Source organism: Pelobates fuscus, chromosome 12 (genome assembly GCF_036172605.1).
Source record: "Pelobates fuscus isolate aPelFus1 chromosome 12, aPelFus1.pri, whole genome shotgun sequence".
NCBI lineage: Eukaryota > Metazoa > Chordata > Amphibia > Anura > Pelobatidae > Pelobates > Pelobates fuscus.
The window spans coordinates 101717930-101741383 of NC_086328.1; the positions used below are offsets into that span (position 1 = coordinate 101717930).

The following is a 23454-nucleotide window of genomic DNA, read 5'->3' on the forward strand; positions in this document are numbered from 1 at the left end:
ACTTCTAAAACTGACAATTAAATAAAATACATATCTTTCAACCTAACAGCATTTGTTTCAGTAAGGACTTGTTCAATTAGCAAATTAAACATTATTTTCAATTAAAAATAAAATTTCAAATGTAATTCATTAACTGTGAATAGTATAACATTAGCTTTAAAATTCTATGTGAAACATGGTCTGTTTCACCAAAATTAGTGTTTTTAATGTGAAATTAACGTAATTATTTTTCTGTGCACCTGATAGTTCCCTCACTGTAATATTCATGAAATCACGTGAGGGAGTTGTAAATGTAACTGTGTTATCCTCATATTTCCAGATCATTTTTAATTGGTATTTATTTGTCTGCAGATGCATTGCTGGCAATTTAATGATTTGCTAATTTGAAAAATGTCAGGTTAGTTCTTATAGTAACTGAACTGTGCTTTTTGCAAGAAAATTGTACGATATCAGTTAAATTTAAAGAACAATTAAACTGGGTGTCTTCTTGTGCCCGAGCATCCTTCAAATCATAGATTTTGGGGTCCATATTATATAAGTTATCGTGGCTCTGTGTTCCCTAAAGTTCAAAGAAATACAACATTATGTATGTATTTGAATTTGTTAAGAGAGTGTTCGTGTTTGTGTGTTTTGTGATTAACCCTATAAAACGTTTAAATGTAGCCATGTTTAAGTCTTGCCCTCTGTAATATATCCTGCAGTTTATCTCTCCAGAAAAATGACTAATTCAAGTCTCCCGCTTTAGTTTGATGAAAAATAAAAAGACCTCAGAAATGTTTTGTTTATTTTGTAACGTTTTCTAAGCTGCTAGCGAGGTGTCTGGTAGCAAAGCTACATTACGCACATTTTTCGTTTGTTTTGTAGTTTTGTAGTTTGCGATGCAGTTACAATGTACATGGTGGAGTATTGTACCGGCTTTCTTAGTAACAGTTATATATTGCATTATGTAAGCGTGATCCCTTCCTTAGACATACTGTACCGATGTAATTAGAAATGGGGGGACATTAAAAAAGAACATTTTGTGGTAGGCAGAGAGATTTTCCTGCTCTGATATAAAAAAATTAACAAACTATAGTTCCAGATATGAGCAGTAAAGTGTATTCTAAAAAAATGCACTCAGGCATTTACATTAACTCATGAATTACTCTTAGTTTGTAGAAATTTTTGTTGAGGTTTTCTGTGTGTTACACAGTTTGACCAGAATAAATTGTGGTTGCTGAGACACACTCAGGGTTATTTGCGGAAGTATGACTTCTTGGTGAATTTCAATTTCTTGAACATCAAAGTAGACGAATTTGAAACTTAGCTGACTTGGATATTTTTTCTAATTTAGTTGTTTTGGCTTAAAATGTGAAATTCACTATGAATACCCATGCTGGTTTTGGCCGATTCAGATGGACAGTTGGACAAACATGGCAGGAAGAGATGAGGACTATAGGCATGATGCATCAACCAAAGGTTCTAAAAGAAATGTGTTGACTTGCATTGCATGATACTGTATACCCACAACTTAAAGTATCAATGCGCAAGGTACATATCAGCTTTATTCGTTACTGTACAAACTGCATATGCTCTCACAGACCTGCCAGGTATGACTGCTCAGGAATGTGGGAATCAGGAGACTCTGAGTCCTTGTATTTAGGACTGTAATTCATGAGACCATAAGCTGGCCAAATCTCATCTGGCTTTTTCAACTCTGACATTGCAGAGGTGATTTCAGGATTCGAAGATATCCAGGCCTGTTTCATTTATCAGATTTAGTAGCCACGAGATAAAAGGTTTCTTATCAATCAGGCACTCAACGGACTTCTCTATCGATCAAGATCCAAAGCCAGACTGCGGGTTAACGACACATTAACAATGATTACCCTGTAAATCAGAGGTACTAAAATAGGTTCACCAATGGAGTATGTCAAGAACATTTTTCCAAAACTTTTACTTTCTTTGTAGCTGAAGTCTTATTTTTAAATAACTAAAAGTAGACATTTTGATAGAGCTTAATGGAATATATCATTAAAACAAAGTGTCCGCACTCTGGCTATAGTTTAACATTAACTTAACCCCTTAATGACCAAACTTCTGGAATAATGTCATGTGTCCTTAAGGGGTTAAATGTCCAGAATAATATGACACTAAGTAGAAACAAAATTTCTATAATATAATATATATTAGAAATAAAAAAAAATAAAAAAAACAATCTAATTAACGAGGTGCTAGTTATATCACCCTATCAGTAATTCTAATGGTAAGGAGGTACGAGAATCAGAGAGAGACAAACAACAAGCATCTAAGACTGAGAAAGAAAGATGATAACAGGAATATAGAAAGAAACAGATAAGACAAAAATAATCTGTACGTATATCATTTTTAAGAAGCTTTAATACAGCACTACTTGAAAATGAGTGCTAGATTCTTGCAAGCTACCAATAGAAGTGCAATTCCTTTTTTGTAGACTCACTTCTTCAATTAATCATAATTTGTTGGTTTGAAAAAAAAAATCAAAAACCCTCCTTTCAATAATTTATGTCATTTTTCTGCATTAATACTTTTCTACATCAATGCGTTTCATGCTTAAACTTATTGTCATGGGACGCCATAAAAGCAGATTTGGTCTTATTTTATTGATTACAACAGTGTTTTATTTCACAGCCAATGCATTAATAACACTAACTCACAAAAAAAAAAAAAAGAAAAACACGTTAAATTTTAAAATGGGTTTCTATGTTAGCTTGTTAAAATTATTTATTTAACGGCTGGAAACTCATTAGTAAAATTACAGTTAATAAATTAATAGATCTTAAGACGAGGTTTCTGTTTCAAAATGTAAGTAGGAATTTTGAAGTTCAGAGGAGCTTTTCCTTGCAAAAAAAAGTAATTACTAATCAAATCAGCAAATAATTCTTCTTCCTAGATGCTATAACTTATAAAAGTTTGTTAGAAATCTCCTTTTGTACTTTCATCACCGTTTGAAATGTTAGGTGACCAAAAAACATTCAGTTTTTAAATTGTGATGTAAACACCTTGCGGTATTGGAGAATGTACTGCCTCGTGCCGCATATTGGTTTAAAAATGGCAATTGGTATGAATTTGTTAATTAATGATTATTTCGGGTTTAAAAGTGATTCTCAAGTTAGGGCATCTTGCTGTTAAGTGAACAAATTCCACAGTTTTATGAACAAACAGAGCTCTTAAATATTGGATTCCCTTATTATCTATATAGCATTGTAGGCAGTGGTGTATTTTGGATTTGTGCTGCCCTAAATCTAAATTTGCCCCCCCCCAATTCGTGTCAAGGCTGCTTTTTTGACTGACAGACACATGCCCTCATTGATACATGCACTGATATACACTCACTGACAGATACACAGTCATTGGCACACACTGTTTAACCAACACACACTTTCACTGACAGACACACACTGACAGGCACACACTCTCAGATACACATAAGATGACATACACACACTGACACACACTGACAGGCACACCCATTCTCACTGAAATACACACACTTTCACTCACTCACAGACACACACTGACAGCTACACTCACTCACAGTAAGGTGGACAGCCCCAGAACATGAGGCAAACAAGGCATTTGTCTGGGAGCTTGTTAGTCGTTTCTTCCCTCCCCCCCCCCCCCCCCCCCCCCCCCGAAAGTGCCTCCCTAGGCAAATGCCTTGTTTTCCTTGTGGTAAATACATCCCTGATTGTAGGTTATTTATTGACTTTCCACATAATAACTACCACAAACTAAACAAATAATATAATAACAGTAATTATCATCTTGATAAATTATTGTAAGTATATATATATATATAGAAATAAACATACCTCCCAATATTTCAAATGGACATATCAGGACAATATAATTTTAGGGGTGCGTGTGGGGGTGTGGCCAGGGCATAGCTGTTCTGAGTGCGAGCGGTATGTGACCAAGGTGGGCTGTTCTGGGGGTGAGTGGAGGAATGGCCAGGGCTGTACTGAGTGGGGGTGTGACCAGAGTGGGGCTGCTCTGAGTATGAGTGGGGTGTGACCAAGGGCATGGCTGCTCTGACTTACTAATAACATATTATACAACAAAAAATTAATTTAGAAGAACAATGTATTTTATTTCCACAGACTGATTTCTAAACACATTTATTGTAGTTTAAAGACACATTACTGGGAGTATTATTACTGTGGAGCTCTGTTATACACTCAGACACACCAACAATATGGAGCTCCTAGAAAAGAGAGACACTATAATAGAAACTAGGGACAGATGGATTTGGGAGGTATGATCATGTAATCAGTGCTCTTGACATATTTTCTTCTCATTTCTGTGTAGGAGAATGTCTTCCAAGCAAGCCACCTCTCCATTTACCTGTAAAGCTGATGGAGAGGAAGAGGTAACAGGTGACATAGCGTCACGGGAAAATCATGAAGGTAGCGACAACCACCTGAGCAGCCACTTCTCCTTGCACCCTTTAATACACAACAAACCTCACTCCGAGGAGCTCTCTTCATTGGCCAACATGCAGACTGACGTTGACTGGGACAGCATGATTACTGCCCAGCATAGAATGGTAAGGAATATGACATCATTCACATGGTAACGTTACATAGAATGGTAGGGAATATGACATCATTCACATGGTAACGTTACATAGAATGGTAGGGAATATGACATCATTCACATGGTAACGTTACATAGAATGGTAGGGAATATGACATCATTCACATGGTAACGTTACATAGAATGGTAGGGAATATGACATCATTCACATGGTAACGTTACATTGAATGGTAGGGAATATGACATCATTCACATGGTAACGTTACATAGAATGGTAGGGAATATGACATCATTCACATGGTAACGTTACATAGAATGGTAGGGAATATGACATCATTCACATGGTAATGTTACATAGAATGGTAGGGAATATGACATAATTCACATGGTAACGTTACAAAGAATGGTAGGGAATATGACATCATTCACATGGTAACGTTACATTGAATGGTAGGGAATATGACATCATTCACATGGTAACGTTACATAGAATGGTAGGAAATATGACATCATTCACATGGTAACGTTACATAGAATGGTAGGGAATATGACATCATTCACATGGTAACGTTACATTGAATGGTAGGGAATATGACGTCATTCACATGGTAACGTTACATTGAATGGTAGGGAATATGACATCATTCACATGGTAACGTTACATTGAATGGTAAGGAATATTACATCATTCACATGGTAACGTTACATTGAATGGTAAGGAATATGACATCATTCACATGGTAATGTTACATTGAATGGTAGGAAATATGACATCATTCACATGATAACGTTACATAGAATGGTAGGGAATATGACATCATTCACATGGTAACATTACATTGAATGGTAGGGAATATGACATCATTCACATGGTAACGTTACATTGAATGGTAGGGAATATGACATCATTCACATGGTAACGTTACATTGAATGGTAGGTAATATGACGTCATTCACATGGTAACGTTACATTGAATGGTAGGGAATATGACATCATTCACATGGTAACGTTACATTGAATGGTAAGGAATATGACATCATTCACATGGTAATGTTACATTGAATGGTAGGAAATATGACATCATTCACATGGTAACGTTACATTGAATGGTAGGGAATATGACATCATTCACATGGTAACGTTACATTGAATGGTAGGGAATATGACATCATTCACATGGTAACGTTACATTGAATGGTAAGGAATATGACATCATTCACATGGTAACGTTACATTGAATGGTAAGGAATATGACATCATTCACATGGTAATGTTACATTGAATGGTAGGAAATATGACATCATTCACATGGTAACGTTACATTGAATGGTAGGGAATATGACATCATTCACATGGTAACGTTACATTGAATGGTAGGGAATATGACATCATTCACATGGTAACGTTACATTGAATGGTAAGGAATATTACATCATTCACATGGTAATGTTACATTGAATGGTAGGAAATATGACATCATTCACATGGTAACGTTACATAGAATGGTAGGGAATATGACATCATTTACATGGTAACATTACATTGAATGGTAGGGAATATGACATCATTCACATGGTAACGTTACATTGAATGGTAGGGAATATGACATCATTCACATGGTAACGTTACATTGAATGGTAGGTAATATGACGTCATTCACATGGTAACGTTACATTGAATGGTAGGGAATATGACATCATTCACATGGTAACGTTACATTGAATGGTAAGGAATATGACATCATTCACATGGTAACGTTACATTGAATGGTAGGGAATATGACATCATTCACATGGTAACGTTACATAGAATGGTAAAGAATATGATGTCATTCACATGGTAACATTACAAAGAATGGTAAGGAATATGATGTCATTCACATGGTAGGAATATGACATCATTCACATATTAACGTTACATTGAATGATAGGGAATATGACATCATTCACATGGTAACGTTACATAGAATGGTAAAGAATATGACATCATTTACATGGAACCATTACATTGAATGGTAGGGACTTTTATGTGATTTACATGGTCACATTACATAGAATGGTAAGGAATATAACATCATTTACATGATAGCATGCCATGGAATGGTAAGGAATATGACGTTATTCACAAGGTAACGTTACATAGAATGGTAGGGAGTATGTCATCATTCACGTGGTAGCATTACATAGAATGGTAAGAAGCATGACATCATTCACATGGTAACAATACATAGAATAGTAAGGAGTATGACATCATTTACATGGTAATAATAGAATGGTAAGGTGTATGACATTATTCACATGGTAACATTGCGTATGACCTTCATAGTGTTAATTTGATCAATAAAATAATACACACCTTTACACACATTATATGTTGGTAGACAATACACACGTTACAAACTTTATATGTTGGTTGACAATACACACGTTACACACGTTATTTGTTGGTAGAAAGTACATGTTACAAACGTTATTTGTTGGTAGACAATACACGTTACACATGGTATATGTTGGTAGGCAATAGATGCATTAAACACACTATATTTTACTAGACAATACACACATTACACACATTATATATTGCTTGATAATACACACATACATACATAACACATGGTATATGTTGGTAGACAATACACATGTTACACACCTTATAAGTTGGTAGATTATTATTATTTATATAGAGCAAACAAATTCCGCAGCACATGTTACACATGTTATATGTTAGTAGATAACACACACCTTATAAGTTAGTAGATAACACACACGTTTTAAGTTGGTAGACAACACACACTTTATACACGTTGTAAGTTGGTAGATGATGCACAAGTTACACGTTTCATATGTGGTAGATAACACACACATTATAAGTTGGTAGATAATGCACACATTACACATGTTATATGTTAGAAGATAACACACACCTTATAAGTTAGTAGATAACACACACATTATAAGTTGGTAGATAATGCACACATTACACATGTTATATGTTAGTAGATAACACACACCTTATAAGTTAGTAGATAACACACACGTTATAAGTTGGTAGATAACACACACGTTATAAGTTGGTAGATAACACACACGTTATTAGTTGGTAGATGACACACACTTTATACACGTTGTAAGTTGGTAGATGATGCACAAGTTACACGTGTCATATGTGGTAGATAACACACAGGTTATAAGTTGGTAGATAATGCACACATTACACATGTTATATGTTAGTAGATAACACACACATTATAAGTTGATAGATAACACACACTCTATTCAATCTTTCTGAATGTGCAGGGCTTGCAGCCTCTAACTGTCCAATCTTGTTAAGTATTCGCCATTGGAAAGTGAGGTCATTAAATGGTTGTTGTTGAGCTACGTGCCCTGTATTTATCTCGGTGCTGGCAGTCACCGGTGATTGATGACAATTCGGTATCTTTATTAATTTCAGGCACAAGTGCTTCACTTAGAACTGTCTATCATTCGATGATAACGTCAGGTCCTGCTCAGGGGACAGAATGCTAAAGACGCAATCTGTTTCTGTCTGAAGAACATGCCTGACATGATCGGAGAGCTATCTTTCAATAAACAATGATCTACGCTTCCCCAGTGCAGCTGTAGCAATGTGACAAACATGTTCCTTCTCGCGGTGATTTAATGTGTAACAATACACATTATTAATACGGTACTTTAGCTTACACTTTACATTAGCCTTACATGAAAATCTACAATTTAACATTCGTGCTAAGAAAATTGAAACGTGATATTTTATGGCGTTCCCGTTGTGAAAGCACTCCAGATGTTTTAGGAGTATATTTCCCTGGACCACTGCCCTCACACCAGGGAGCGCCACAGCATTCTTAGGACGGAGACCCCCATATGTTCACATGACACTAGCTTGGCTATATTGTGATATAATAAAGATAAAAATAAAGACTGCAAAAGTACGTTCGATTCTCAGTTCGCAAAATTCACCGTTTGGAAAGTTTTTTTTTTTTTTTGTAAATCTTTCTTTTATTGTGGCATATGCGTCATGGGGTACAGAATAGAAAAAGGAGGTATTAAGGGATAACATACGTTAATGATAACAAGATGGTTTATACTACACTCCTATGAGAGACTGCCATATTTTTCTTTTTTTAAAACATGAATAAACATAGCGAACCAGGCTTAGTTAAGAGAAACAAAATAAAATAGCATATAATAAGGTAAATAAATGATGCGTATTCCAACGAGTTAGGCTAAGTTGTAGCTTTGGAACAGCCAGATAGTACTTAAACTCAACTTATCATAGTACCACCGCGGGCAGAGTTACATGCTGAATGTGAAACTATCTTGTTCTAGTAGTCATGCTTATAGGCTAAGTATACAGGGGAGTCGTTTGCGGTCTGCCCCCCTATAATCGTGGTGCAGATTAGGTTTTCTGATAGATTAAACATGCAATACAAGAATAACATATGAGTAAGCTGCGTGTATAATAGCATGTAAAAAGAACATGTGAAACAAGATTGTACTTTAGCAATTAGCCAAGCCTAAGCTGAGATGTAGCAGGTAGGGTTAATAGCTTAAAACTTATCGGTGGTGTGAACAGTGAGATTCTGTCAGCAGTATACAGGGAAAGGCAAATACATATTGCTAAGATACTATACTGCTCACGGTTTGTCAAATGATAAAATGCACGATGTGGTTCAGTCTTGCCTCTGCAGTGCTATCTGCAGGGTTATCTGACATACAGTCCGATTTGCTCAGCCTATGCCGGCTCTGAGTGCTGCATGGCCGGGCCAAACATCGTTTTCGGATTGTTGCTTCTGTGAACCGTCCTGTCCGACAGATCTTGGGGAGAAGCTCAGTCCAGGTCTGCTGCCGGTGAGGGGCAGTGGTCGTCGAGTGTGGGGGGGGGTGTGAGGGCGGTCGGGTCTCCCCGTGGCCCCAGGCTCCTAGTGGGGTCTGCATCCTGGCTCCACGAACTCGGGTGCTACAAGAGGCCCAGATCTTCCCTGTGAGGGCGCTTCGGAGAGCCCTGGTGTTACGACGCCGCCAGCGGCGGTTAGGCTTCCGGCGATGTGGCTGATGCTGTGGAGTTATCCTCCTGGTGACCCCCGGCCCGGGTGGGCAGTCGGCGCTCAGCTTTGGCGCTAAAGGGTGTGTAGTGCCCGTGGTAGGCCCTTTCCGCCCCTGTTTCCCCGGCCCACATGCTGTACCTCCGTATTGTACGCGGGGTGTTGCAAAGAGTCTGTCCAGCTTTTCCATGAATTGTTGGAAGATTAGATCCAGTCTTGTGGCTTGTACGGGTACCGGTTCTGTACGGCAAGGGGCTTCTGCAGTAGTGCTAGGCCCGGAGCCCGAACCAGTGTGGGCAGATGCCGTCCGTGTAGCCATGTGTGTCGCTTCAGTGGGGACCGGGATAACCCCCGCCGGTCCATAGGGGGGGGAACGGGGTTTCCAGCTTTGCCTTGCCGTGTTCGTCTGCAGCGGGAGAGCGGCCGCCTCTCCCACCGCCACCATGCTTGTAGGCCGCAAACCTGCGTGGGTCGGGCCCGGAACATAGGGCCACTCGCTTGGTGTCAACATGACGGGCTCGATGTCCTCTATCACTTGGGAGCAACGGGTCATCGGTTTGCTGCCTCCGGTTAACGGGAATCGGCTTTAGGTAAGTTGAAACGCGGGAGCAACAGCGACATGCGTCTGCTCCCCTCCGCAGTCAGGCCCCGCCCCCCCGTTTGGAAAGTTAACCATAAATATTTTGTTATAATTGAAGTAGCTAAATGTGTGGACAGATTGAATAGGGGAATCTATGTAATATTAACAGCTCTGAGATTGTGAGATCTGATTAACATACAGGGTTATTCACTAAAATTATAATTCAAAGTGAATTTCAAATGTAAATAAATTAAATAGCCGAACAGCTAGGCTTTCAGTTTGACTACTCTGGCCTTAAAGGGATCCTATAGTGCCAAGAAAACAAACCAGTTTCCTGGCACTATAGGCTTCTTCTCGGGGCTGAAGGGGGGCTAAAACCCCTTGCCACTTACCTGAATCCAGCGCCAATGTCTCTCGTGGCTGGGTCAGGCTCCACCCACGCTCCTCCCCCTCCGACGTCAGCCCGCGGGTGAGATCTAATGGCAGCGCACGCATTAGACCTCCCCATCGTGAAGCATTATCCATTGCTTTCCTATGGGTAAAATCTGACGGTGGAAGTTCGTGAGGATGTCCTGCATCAGAAAACGGACCAAAAGTCCATTTGGATTACAGAAGCGCCCCCAATGGTTGTCTGTTAGACAGCAAAAGAGGGCAGAGTTAGAGCTGCAATATAAACATTTCAGTTCTCTGGAACTGCAATGTTTTACATTGCAGCACTAAGTGCAAAAGGGTCACAGCACCCATACCACTTCAATTAGCTGAAGTTGTCTGGGTGCCTACAGTGTCCCTTTAAATCTAAAAATTCACTTTAAATTCTCACTGTAGTGAATGAATCTGTTATTGTGTATGAATGCATGATTCATATAGTGGATACAAAATAGAAATCATATTAAAGCAAATTTGACTTTAGATTTTTCATTTTATGTTTGTGTTAATTTTGTGTGTGTGTTTATTTCGGACCCATGAATTCTTTGCATCCAGTTATCAGTGAGGATGCAAGCCAGTGCAGCTCACCAATTTAAATAGTGTAAAGTTTAATCACTCCAACATTTTAAAATCTTTCCATACAGTCTTCAGCGAGTGGCACAATGCATCCCAAAATAATGAGCGCACAAGCAATTTGCTACCTTGGAAATACTGGGAATCTGTGAGTGAGTCTCCCCAAAATAAAAAATTAAAAGTCCTGTAACCCTAAACCTATACATACAATGTAAAGCAATCTGGTTTATGCTCGAAAATTAGGCCAATAAAGTCCAATGTGGCTTTGTACTAATTAATAAATTACACCTAAATTCCTTCAATAGTAACTTCTATTAAGGAAACAACAAAAAAACAGCATAACATTTATTGGAAAGAGTGAATGCATAGGTATTGCTTAGATATAGTCATTGTTTAAATTACAGATATGAAACAAAAGTTACAATTTACAATTTTAATATTTAATTTATTTCTTCATTCTGTACATACATATTGGAGGACAAAAGGATTATAGGCTAGAACGGTTCCCCAGATCGAGTCTGAAATATAAAGATAGAAGCAGAAATAGCATTTTTGTTACATAAACCAAGTGCAACAAAATAGATACATTTTCAGATAACCTAATATCACTTACAAGTAGCCTGCAGGTATTTATGGAAGTGCAACATTCCAAAAAGTACCCCCAGAATGTAAAATCCTCTGTTCTGGTGCAATGTATGAAAAGAATAATTTGTTCAATTAGTTTCTGTAAATTCAGTGGAATATTGTTTAACGTTAACACCTTTTAACTTTCTTTTATCTGGGATAAACTATTTTATTTTGCAAAGCAACGTATCAGTCAGTATACGCTGTGTTGTGCTCTTTCATACAGTTTGTAGCCACGGCTGGGATTCCTTTACTGTCTTAAAACAGAGCAAAGTTGTTCACACATTTTTTGCCGACATAACTGCCTTAATTATTGGTAAATGATTGAGATAACTGCTCTTAGCAAGCGGATCCCCAAGGGATGCTTCATGTGACATATTTGGTCAGCTGCCAATTAGTTGCATGACACCTAATGAGGGCCCCCTCCTCCGCCAAGGGGTTTCTAACTTCTACTGCTTCCTAGGGGCTGCGATTAACTAAGCTGTGACGGTCAATTCACTAGCAAACTTTAGTTAAAACATTCAATCTAGAAAAAATGTCTGGAATTTCTCGTTGTTTTTAAAGCTTTTGCTGTCTTTCTTTATCCATGTAGGAAATTCAATGGTGGATGAATCTTAGTTGTTTTTTGTGGCAATTCTGTTGTTCCACAAAAGTTGAATAAAAAACAAATAAAAAACAATGTGCAATAACGATTTTCACTTGTAAATGCCTGCAAACAGTAGAGAACTGTGTTTTTTAGAAATCAGATGCCCAGACCCCAGGATGATGCAAAGGCTGCCGGAAGGAGTTAGTTTTTCTAGAGAAAGTTCTGGCATGGGGAGACTTACTAAGCCCCGAACTGAACATAACGTTTTCTTGTTGATTGTTACAAAGCTCGCATTTAAGGAAATAATCGTTCTAGAAAATATGCCTCGGCGAAAACAACCGAAGATGTATTTTTCTAGCGCACAGAAACTAAACAGACTCTCGGGGTTATTTACCCAAATGAGAATTGCCGGGAATTCAAAATAAATGTAAAAGTTTAGGCCAAAACAGCTGATTTAGAAAAAAAAAATCTCCTAATCAATTCTGCTTTCAGTTTGGCTATAATTTTGGCTATATTTCCTTTACAGAGCCTTATCTCTTGCAATATGGAACATTTATAGCCGGGCACATTGTCTTCTATCTTTTAATTCCACACCCAGAATAAAGCATTAGCCAACGCCTGTACGATTAAAGTACATTGTGCCTTATCAGTCAAAAAATGTTTCTTCATCCCATCCTCCCTTTTGATATGAAGCGTTGCTATTCACAGGGGATGTGGAGCGTTCTGCGTGTCCGAGCCAAAATATTTTGTTTAAACTCCCACTGCACAATACTTCCCAGCTGTATACTTATATGGCGTAATAAAGGATTTAACAAATAGGAAATAGCAGCTGCCTCCTGAGTTACTCTTTGAGCTGCTTTTTATTTGACAGATCCCACAATTTGTTACAATTGGAATTTGCATCCTGGAACTATTATCATTGAGAAAAACAATGCAAAGGACACGGGCTAAAATCTGATTTACAACTCGTGTCTTAACTCCGGCAACATTGAATATCTCACATGCAAATCAACTTTCTAACTGTAATCATGCCTATAATAACACTTAAAGAAAGCAAATCTCCACTAAACAGGGAGCTATGGTAAACTGACAGCAAATCTCAAAATCTGTCAAATTAGCTAAGCTGCAAATTCTGCGGTTCCCTTTAAATTCCGCAAACGACTGTTTAGTAAACCGACCCCAATGAACGCTCAAAATTATTTATGGTTCAAACTAGTTAAATTTTTCATAACTTTGCTTATTATGATTGTAAAATGTTATGTGTTGCTAGACGAGAAGCAGAGGTCCGTTTCTTATATTGTAAGCCCTAATGATGGCGGCTGCGGAGACATCACTTCTTAGATACGGCAGTCCACGGACCCATTGCAATCCGTCCGCACTATAAAAAGGGATGTCAATAAATGCTGATATTTCCATTACCCACAAACAGCTGGTCAGATAACAATGCAAATGGCAGGTCATGGGCAAATAAATATTAAATAAAAGTCATAATCTTTTAGATGTTGTTTATAAAAAGTAAAAAAAAAATGAAAAAATTCCCATATACAATGATGATTTAACAGATACAAAGTAGTGACAGTTCCCCCTGTGTTCAGATTACAATTTGTCACATGTGTTGTTTTATTATTGGTTTAAACCGTTACACGTCAGAATCCGTCTCCGATTCTCTTTCATCTCCTATTGTGCTGCTGCGTGTCCTTGTTTGACAGATTACTTTAAACTAACCCCCATTAAACCCCCCCACTTTCAATGCTCCAAGTCAGGTACGTATCCTGATTAAAGTATACTTTTTATTAAAGTGTCATTATCATTTTGTATGTAGCGCACCTGAGTTTACCAAACACTTTGTTGTGTCTGCAGAGGATACAGCGTGTACTTGCGTCGCCATCGTCTGTAAAACTGCGCCCAGCGTCATGTTACACGGCGAACCTCATTATTTTAGGCTGAAAATTTAGCATCTCTGAACTAATTCTGCTCCATTTTTTTCTATAAAAAAGATAGAAGTGATCATAAAACGAGGAATCTAACGTTATCGCTGACATTCGCTTAGCGTTTACAACATTCCATAGTGTTTGTTAAGATTATCTTTCTTGGAGTAAAGCCAGCTGTTATTTGGAAGCTTGTAATACCCTCATATCTTACACAGATCCTTTATTCATATTCTTTATTTAACCTCTTCCATGCCACGGTTCTGTAACACAGCATGGGACGGAATAACCGCCGGACCAGGGTTATCACAGCCTGCCAATGGATTTGTGACAGTAATTTTCAGAGACAATATCACATTTCTCTATGACATTTCGAACATCATATTTGAAAAGTCTGATTAGTCAGACTAAAACTGCTGGTGTAACCCTTACTCTAATTTTACATAATACAGGTTAGTAATGCAGCCGTTTCTTGATTACGTGATTATTATGTTATATTTTCACCACCGGTGCACATGGGTCAGTTTGTGTTAATTAGCTGAACTGGGTGGGTTAATCACAAGTTTTTTTTAAATCCGTTACATGGAATGACGCAACGCATTAACTGGATGGACATAAGTGTGGGAACTATCTCACACACACATTGCAAAACACACACACACACACACAAAATGCCATTTTTTGCTATATTGAAGTTTAAGTCTTTCTTTTGTAATGTTAAATAACTTTAAAAACAATTTATTGGGTTTTGTCACTACCAATCGAAATTTAACCGATTAAAAGCCATACCATAATGGTGTAAGTAAGACTAAGACTTAGAGTGCATGCTATCACAGCAAACCTGACGTCTTGTGTTTGATACGGTGGGCAATAAATGGACAGCTTACTGATGAAAGCCTGTGGCTGATACAGATCCAGCCGTACATAATTTTATATATATACGTATATAAAAATTACTATATTTTCCAGTGTGTGCCATCCATTCCATTTTATATGCATGGAATGCAGTATGTGTGCTCACAGAAGGTTTAACACTTCCTCTCTCTTAATCATTTTACACTTACTTTTCATCCCTCCTCCTACAGAATTTTTCCTTTACCCAGCGGTTATTTGAGCATTGGGTGGAGACCTTTAAATAGTGAGTGTAAAGAAGGCATCTGTCCGGGTGGCCCGATCTGGCGCGATAGCGTGCGCTGTCTTCACTCCCACCGTATCAGGAGGGGTCACCCCAGCCAATTTCACATCCATTTATCACTCTCAGGGTTTTTTTTTTATATATTTAACAGTGAGTTAAGGACTAAATTACATAAATTACAACAAGAAACTGCAGTAGGAGGAGATCTCTAGCTCGGCCCGATTGGAAGATTCCTTATTAGCTCACATAGTTGGGTCTTAGTAGAGTTCACCGTTTAGGGAATAAGCCTCTCAGAGCTCATGTTATTCTCTATCTGTGCTTTGTAAACAACTTTTCCTGTCTTTAGATCGGGGTGCCCAAAAGGTAGATCGCCAGCTGTTTTAAAACTACAGCTTCCGCGATGCTTTGCCATTCTAAAGGCATTCCAAAGGCATGCAAAGCCTCATGGGAGTTGTAGTTCTAAAATATCTGGGGATCTACCTTTTGGGACCCCTTGCTTTAAATAAACTGATGGTTTCAGCTACTCTGTATTTGTTCTCTGATTAGCTATTACAGGTGATCAAAAATCAATAATTGATACTGCACTCAAATTTTTTTAAAGAATATAAAGTTATATTTAATGAATAGTAAATTTCATAGTTATGTCTTCGGATATATACAAAAAATGTAGACAGTAATCTAAAGCGAATAAATCCCATAGAACCCAGTGTAATTGAATGTGCAAAAAAGGATCATAACAAGAGCTGACTCATAGATATACAGTAAGTATAAAATTCTGTAGTTTCAAGGAAAATTGCATGTATGGGCTATTTGACAAATGCTGACAGGGAAATATATACAATAATGAAAAAATGTGTACACATAAATTTTTTTTGAAAACATGAAAAAATGGAATAAAGAGAAAAAAACTGAAAAAAGGAAAAATGAAAAAATGTATATACAGTCCAGTGTGCACACTCTATAGTACTCTGTAGTATATTGAAAATTATTACAAGAAGTGGAGCAACATTTAGGTGATCAACCCCTTCCCACATGCATCCAAGGTTTAAAAATGAAGAAATAGATATACTTATACTCTTCAATAGATTGTAGTCAAATGTTCAAATTCATATGTTCGCATGTATGAAAAGAAAAATTAAGATAATAATAATGCAAATCTGTATAAATAATGTGTGAATTGTACCTCTCATACAGTGCTACTCAACACATTTATGCGTTTAATAATTTTAATCATTAAACAAATTGCACCTACACATAAAACATTAAAACGTAATAAGGTACACAATAGTTGCATAAAATAAAACAAAATGAGTAAACAGAAAACTGCTTACTAGATATGGTGGTGAGTACACCGGTATATGTGCCCGAGACTCACAAAACACGCTTTCCCACACTGGGAGATGTCTCATACGGAATTGGTTAGGCGGATATAAAGTGGAGTTCACGCTGCCAGCTGGTTCGCTGATGTTCTCCCTTGCAAAGTACCGTTCAAAATTTTCCCGGCTTCCGCTTGGCTCCTCCCACCTTCCGTGCGTGTTGACGTCGTCAACAACAACCAATTCCGTATGAGATTAAAATAAATAAGAGAAATGTAAAAATAGAAAAAGGCATACTCACCAGCAGTGTAATGTGTGAAAGATGCCCAGGGGTTCTCTTAGGTTGGACCCCGCTGCCAATCGGGTTACGGACCAAAGATTGGTCAACTTCCTTAGTAATTTGTTAAAGGAGTAGTAGAGACAGACGTACCAAATATGGACCAAATAATACACTGTAAATATAAAGTAAAAATATTAGTCGTAGGGGACAAATGAAAGTCCTCCCTAGGTGTATATCTACCTCTCCCGGGGTTAGTTTATAAAAAATGTTTGAGGTCATAATCCTCGTTTAGACCATCCGGGTGTAGTGTCTCCAAAGTACTAATCCATTGTGTCTCTTTCCGTAAGAGTGCCTTTTGCCTGTCTCCCCCTCTCCGTAGGGGTTTGATACTATCAATTACTTGAAAGCATAATTGATTGACATTATGGCCCTGTTGCAAGAAATGTCTTGGTACCGGTTTCTCACATGTCCCTTTCTGTAGGGCTGCTCTTATATCACTTTTATTTTCTCCGATGCATTCTTTAACTGGTCTAATTGTCTCTCCAACATAGAGTAACCCACATGGACATTTCAAAATGTAGACCACATAATCAGAGTTGCACGTGTAATAGTCGAATATTTTATATGACTTACCTGATCGTGGGTGAACAAAACACTCACCCTTGATTATACTGTTGCAATGTATACAGTTCAAACATGGGTGGGTTCCCTTCTTTGGTTCAGAAAACATTTTTTTTTTGTTTTTTATTGCTTCCTATATCTGAATGTACCAGTTTGTCTCTTAAGTTCTGTGCTCTTTGATAAGAAAACAGAGGTGGATTCCTAAACCCATCTGGTAAATTGACATCACCCTCAAAGATGTTCCAATTTTTCATTATAATTTTTTTGATGCTATAGGGTGTAAATGGTGAAATAAAAGGTATTCTCTCTGTCGTACCTCTCGTATTGATAGGGTTCAGTGTTTGTTCCCTATCCATGTTTAAGACCTTCCTTTTATGTTGTTCCACTAAATCAACTGGGTAGCCCTTATGTATGAACTTGTTACACATAAATTCCATCCCAGGGTTGACCTGTTCTTCCTGTGAGATTATTATTTTGACTCTCAAAAGTTGACTGTATGGTAGACCATCCTTTAAATGTTGTGGATGGTAACTGGTGTATTTCAAGAGATTATTTCTATCCGTGGGTTTAGTGTAAATGTTCGTGTGTAGTTTGCCCTCAAAAAGATGTACTTGGGTGTCAAGAAATGGAACAGTTTCCCTATCACATGTCATAGTGAATTTAATATTAGGGTCTAGAGAGTTCAGTTGGTCAAAGAAAGTATCCAACGGAGCTCTCGTACCCGCCCAATAGACAAAAATATCATCAATAAATCTCTTCCACATGAGACATTTCTCAAATAATGGAGCAGTGTATATGTGTATTTCTTCCAATCTATTCATATAGATGTTGGCATATGTAGGAGCATTGATTGGGCAGTGCATGCGCAGCGTACCATCTGTACTGAATAAAGCAAGGTATTATTATTATTTTATCATTATTTTATTATTTATATAGCACCATCAGATTCCGTAGAGCAGAGCGCTGTAAAATGGGTATTACAAATCGATTTCTGCCATTCGCAATTCAGCCACAATTAAGAGGTATTTTCTCCACGTCCACAGAAATCAGGAGGGTGGAAATTCTAAGAGGAAATTTTAAGGGGTAATTAAGTAACATCTAATGGATTTCTCAGTGACAATAAAAACCCTACGAAAATAACATTGTTTAAAAAAACAACCAAGCACAGCCTTTATATCAATTTATTTTACCTGATTATTTACCACTTATAACTCTAGTTATGTATGTAATATCAGCTTTAAATAAGTTACTTTGTAATAACAATTGTGTAATCAAATGTAAGATAGTGTTTTACAGTTTTCTAAACATATTTTGTGCAATTAGTGCGAGATTAATTACAGATTTAAAAAAAAATGTTACTTGAGATATTTACAAAACTCACAGAATACGTTACAGCATGCAAATTTAATACACCCTTCAAAAATTCCTGTTTTTAGCTATTTGTGTATTTTTTCTTGTAGTGAGCACATCTTATATATGCTATGATGTTTATTAAATATATTACAATGTTCTATAGATCGCTATTCTTTAAACATTTATATTTAGAGATAAAACCAGCAATAACGACTCACTTAATATTCAGTCTGTCTTATTACACAAAACATAATTATCATTTTTAATATAATCGTATGATTTCTTGGAGAGAAATGACTATTAACAGAAAGAGGCGCTTTTAATTTGATCTTTTTTCCCTCTGCCTTCTTAATTGATAGTGTATGTAACTGATCAAAGTTTAGTGATTTGCATACAGCTCAACATCAAACACTCAAATATTCTCCGGGGTCTTCATAAAAACACTTGCGACAGCGAAACTATCCATAGTAAAAGGAATGAATGGGGGAATTATGTTTGGGAATTGGAGCCCCCCCTCCCCCCCCCTTCAAATCTTCAAAATAAAAAATAAAATAATAACATATACATTTTGTTTAACACATTCGCTGCCAGAGGGGCTTTTTGTAATGGTTTCTACACAGCACTGACACTGTGTTGACATTTCCTGTGGCGGATACTCCTTGTAGATATTTGGTAAAATGGTCCAAAATTAATAAAATTGGAGTGGAACTTCCTATGTTTGAATTGTATAAACAGAAGAATGTTTTTTTTCTGTAGATAAAGACAGACAATGTAAAAAGCAAACAAACACAAACACACATTTCAAACCTGTTTCCTAGTGAATACAACAATTTGAGACACATTAAATTCACATAAAGAAATCACATATATAAATATATAATTATTCTAAAACATCAGATGTAGATTGAACCGCTGACTAATTTGAATCGTAAAAAAATCAAGCAAGAAAGAAAGAAACGGCTAAGATGACCAACTGCAAACTATTTTTATTTTTTTGTTATCTGTTTGTTTGTCTATTCTTATACACTGGTTTGAATACTTATAGCGTTAATCCAAGCACCATGACTACGTCAGTGATTTGAAGCGTTCATGATTCCTGGAATATGTATGTGCAGTGTTATGCAGAGTTTAACCCCTTGGCTGCTTGAGGTATTACACTACCTCCGGTAGTGTCATAGGAGAGTCATTACCCAAGCTGGAACTGGCTAATGTAAATTCTGTGAATATTTCTAAGTTCACAATGTCATTCATTGGCTAAGAGCGACCAGCTGACAATTCTGTGGTTCTGCAAAACACATCAGCAAATGTATATTTTAACTCCAACAAGCCTCAGCCAGATTTATACTGGGCATCATAGGAGTTGTAGTCCAGAGCGAAGTTTGATGGGACTTTAACAGCACAAGGCCTTGTGTTTTTTTCCTCTGTAACTGGGAACCACAGAAGTCAAATAACAGTATTCAAGATGCCTCATTGACAGCCCAGGGTGATGGCCGACACTATGAAAACATATTTTTTGTTATTTATCTCCAGAATTAAACTTAAAAAAAATAAAATAAAAAGAATGGCTGTAGGGATATAACATCTTTAATAAGGTAAAGTGGTTATGGTGTTTAGAGTGACCAAAGAATGTTGCATAGTAAATTCCTTGTACAAGGGGTTTTACATTAATACACTATTTTTTTTTTCTTTCAATTTTTCTGATTGCTATTTCCGGAGTCCCTGGGTTTATATACAGAGTAAACTGTAGTAAATGATGATATTGCTCAAAGTTATGCTTCTGCTATGTACAGTGAGTGCACCAATGCATGGGATTCATTTATTTTACAGCTTTCACTAATTTCATGCCTTGTAAAACTTTGTAAGTTTGCTATTAATGTTTACATGTATCATACATACTGTTTTCCCAGTTAAAGGACCACTATAGTGCCAGGAAAACGAGTGCACTATAGTGCCCTGAGGGTGCCCCCACCCTCAGGGTCCCACTCCCGCGGGTCTAGACGGAGAGGAAGGGGTTAAACACTTACCTTTCTCCAGCGCCGGGCTCCCTCGGTGCTGGAGACTCTCCTCCTCCTTTCCCCGTCATCGGCTCAATGCGCTTGCGCGGCAAGAGCTGCACTCGCATTCAGCCAGTCTCATAGGAAAGCATTCTTAATGCTTTCCTATGGACGCTGGCGTCTTCTCACTGTGAAAATCACAGTGAGAAGCGCGGAAGCGCCTCTAGCGGCTGTCAGTGAGACAGCCACTTGAGGCTGGATTAACCCTATTATAAACATAGCAGTTTCTCTGAAACTGCTATGTTTACAGCAGAAAGGGTTAATCCTAGGTGGACCTGGCACCCAGACCACTTCATTAAGCTGAAGTGGTCTGGGTGTCTATAGTGGTCCTTTAACTCTCCTTGTTTGGAAGGCTCTGGCCATATTAGAGCTGACCACCGGTTTTCCTAGTGCCTCTTGCCAGTTTATAAATGTTGCCATCCTTTTTCTCCTGAGACTTCACACATGGGTTTGATCATTTAGGAAGTGTACATTATGTACATAAATGAATGTAAAGCTAAGCAGTGAGTTGTGATATGTTGAAATCAAGTCGCAAAATGCTGGTCAAAAAATGAAGTAAAAAAATCAAACTTGATTTGAATTTCCATATTTTTTCAAATTCTGACCTTTTTTCTTACGCAACTGTGTATCTTCTTCACTTTGTTTCTTAGTTAACTTGAGTGTAAACAGCAGATGCTGACCCGTTTCACACTCACAGAATGTACCTGATGTTGGACGTTTCATGCTCCTCAAGTCAATGACATCTAACAATTTAATTATTTCCTTTTTTATTCCAGGAATCAGAAAGCAATAAATTACGTTCCATCTACTCCTTTCGAACCACGTCTACCTCCCCCCACAAACCAGACGAAGGGGCACGTGAGCGCAGCGATCTTACGACCAGTGTTACCTTTGGCACTCCAGAACGCCGGAAAGGGAGCCTGGCAGATGTGGTGGACACATTAAAACAGAAGAAGTTGGAGGAAATGACAAGAACTGAGCAGGAGGGTAAGTGTGGGCGGAAAATGGGCCAGGTTTCGATTTATTTTTTGTTCTGAAGATTCCATGGTTTACAAGAAATGTGTGGGTTATTAAGAGCCTGAGAAGTGTATAACTGGCAATAGCTTGGATAAGATTATTCGCGCGTTACCTTGGTGATGTATGTTTTAAATACACCACGAGAAGTATCTATTGCTTGGCACGTTTAAACTTTCCAAACGTCCGACCTTCGAAAATATGGTTCCTGAGGGCAGATTCTGGCCGTGGATTTAATTCTTCACTTTAATCTTGTTTTATATATATATATATATATATTATACATTATATACAAATAATAGTTATGTCATCTCAGAAGAAAGACATAGGGTGACACCATGCGTCTTGAAGTGAAAAATTAGGTTAAAAAACTCACCTTCACACTGGGGGACACTGACTGGAATACCAATCCATGTAACTGAATCCCCACCAAGTGTGGTCATTGCCAGAGAGAATTTATGGAGAGTTTGATCAGAAAAGAGATTATTTTAAACTAAGGATTATTTTCCTTCATAATGCCGGTTCCATCCTCTATATTTAGATACTACGTTCATTATGTCACTGATTTTAGAATTCCCTCCACTTTTCTCATCGCTATCATCAAATTAAAATAACAACATAGATTTACTTCCTTACTGATTTCTAGATAAAACCAACAAAAAGCTTTCTATTTCCATTAAACCGAGGTGATGTGTGTTGTATCTCTCTTATAGAGACCCTGACGCTCTCTGTTAGTCCTACTTCATCCTACTTCAAACTGAGATTTTTATCCTCTGGACTGTGTCTATAGGACCAGAGACAATTCACAGTTTTATTACAAGACACCAAGACTCTTATTCTACTTATGTCAGTCAGAAGTTTACCAAGAATGCATCCAGTAATTTGACTTGTAGAACAAACAGTAATTTAATTATTAAAATACAACTGTCATCAATGAAATATTACAAGTGGCATATTCTTATTGTGTAATATACATTTTAACTTCTGTTGATCTCTGTGAGGGCAGCTATATTTAACCCCTTTGGGACACATTTGCAATATTTTCTCCACTTTTTCCCAGCCAGCTGTGTACCATGTGCAACATTTCCCAGGTAGAGAAACAAAGATTACAGTCAAAAGACATCTTTCGTAATATGTATGCATTGCACATTAACACACATACACCTTTCATTATCTTTAATAATGACTAAAGGAGGAGACTATATTTAATAGAAGAAAAACTACCACAACAAGAGGTCATAGTCTTAAATTAGAGAGGCAAAGGTTTAAAAATAATATCAGGAAGTAATAATATCAGGAAGTACTGAGAGGGTAGTGGGTGCATGGAATAGCCTTCCAGCTGAAGTG

At 37.5% G+C, this 23454-nt stretch overlaps 1 protein-coding gene across 6 annotated transcripts in view; it reads left to right on the top strand.

Moving 5' to 3' along the window:
* The window catches only part of SOX6 (SRY-box transcription factor 6), a 380567-nt gene that overhangs the window by 140272 nt on the left and 216841 nt on the right, over positions 1 to 23454 (top strand). For all 6 annotated transcript variants that reach the window (XM_063437585.1, XM_063437584.1, XM_063437583.1 and 3 more), the window contains 2 exons: positions 4330 to 4567; positions 21870 to 22080. In XM_063437585.1, coding sequence (XP_063293655.1) covers positions 4330 to 4567; positions 21870 to 22080 — 449 coding nt within the window. The remainder of the gene's footprint in view (positions 1 to 4329; positions 4568 to 21869; positions 22081 to 23454) is intronic.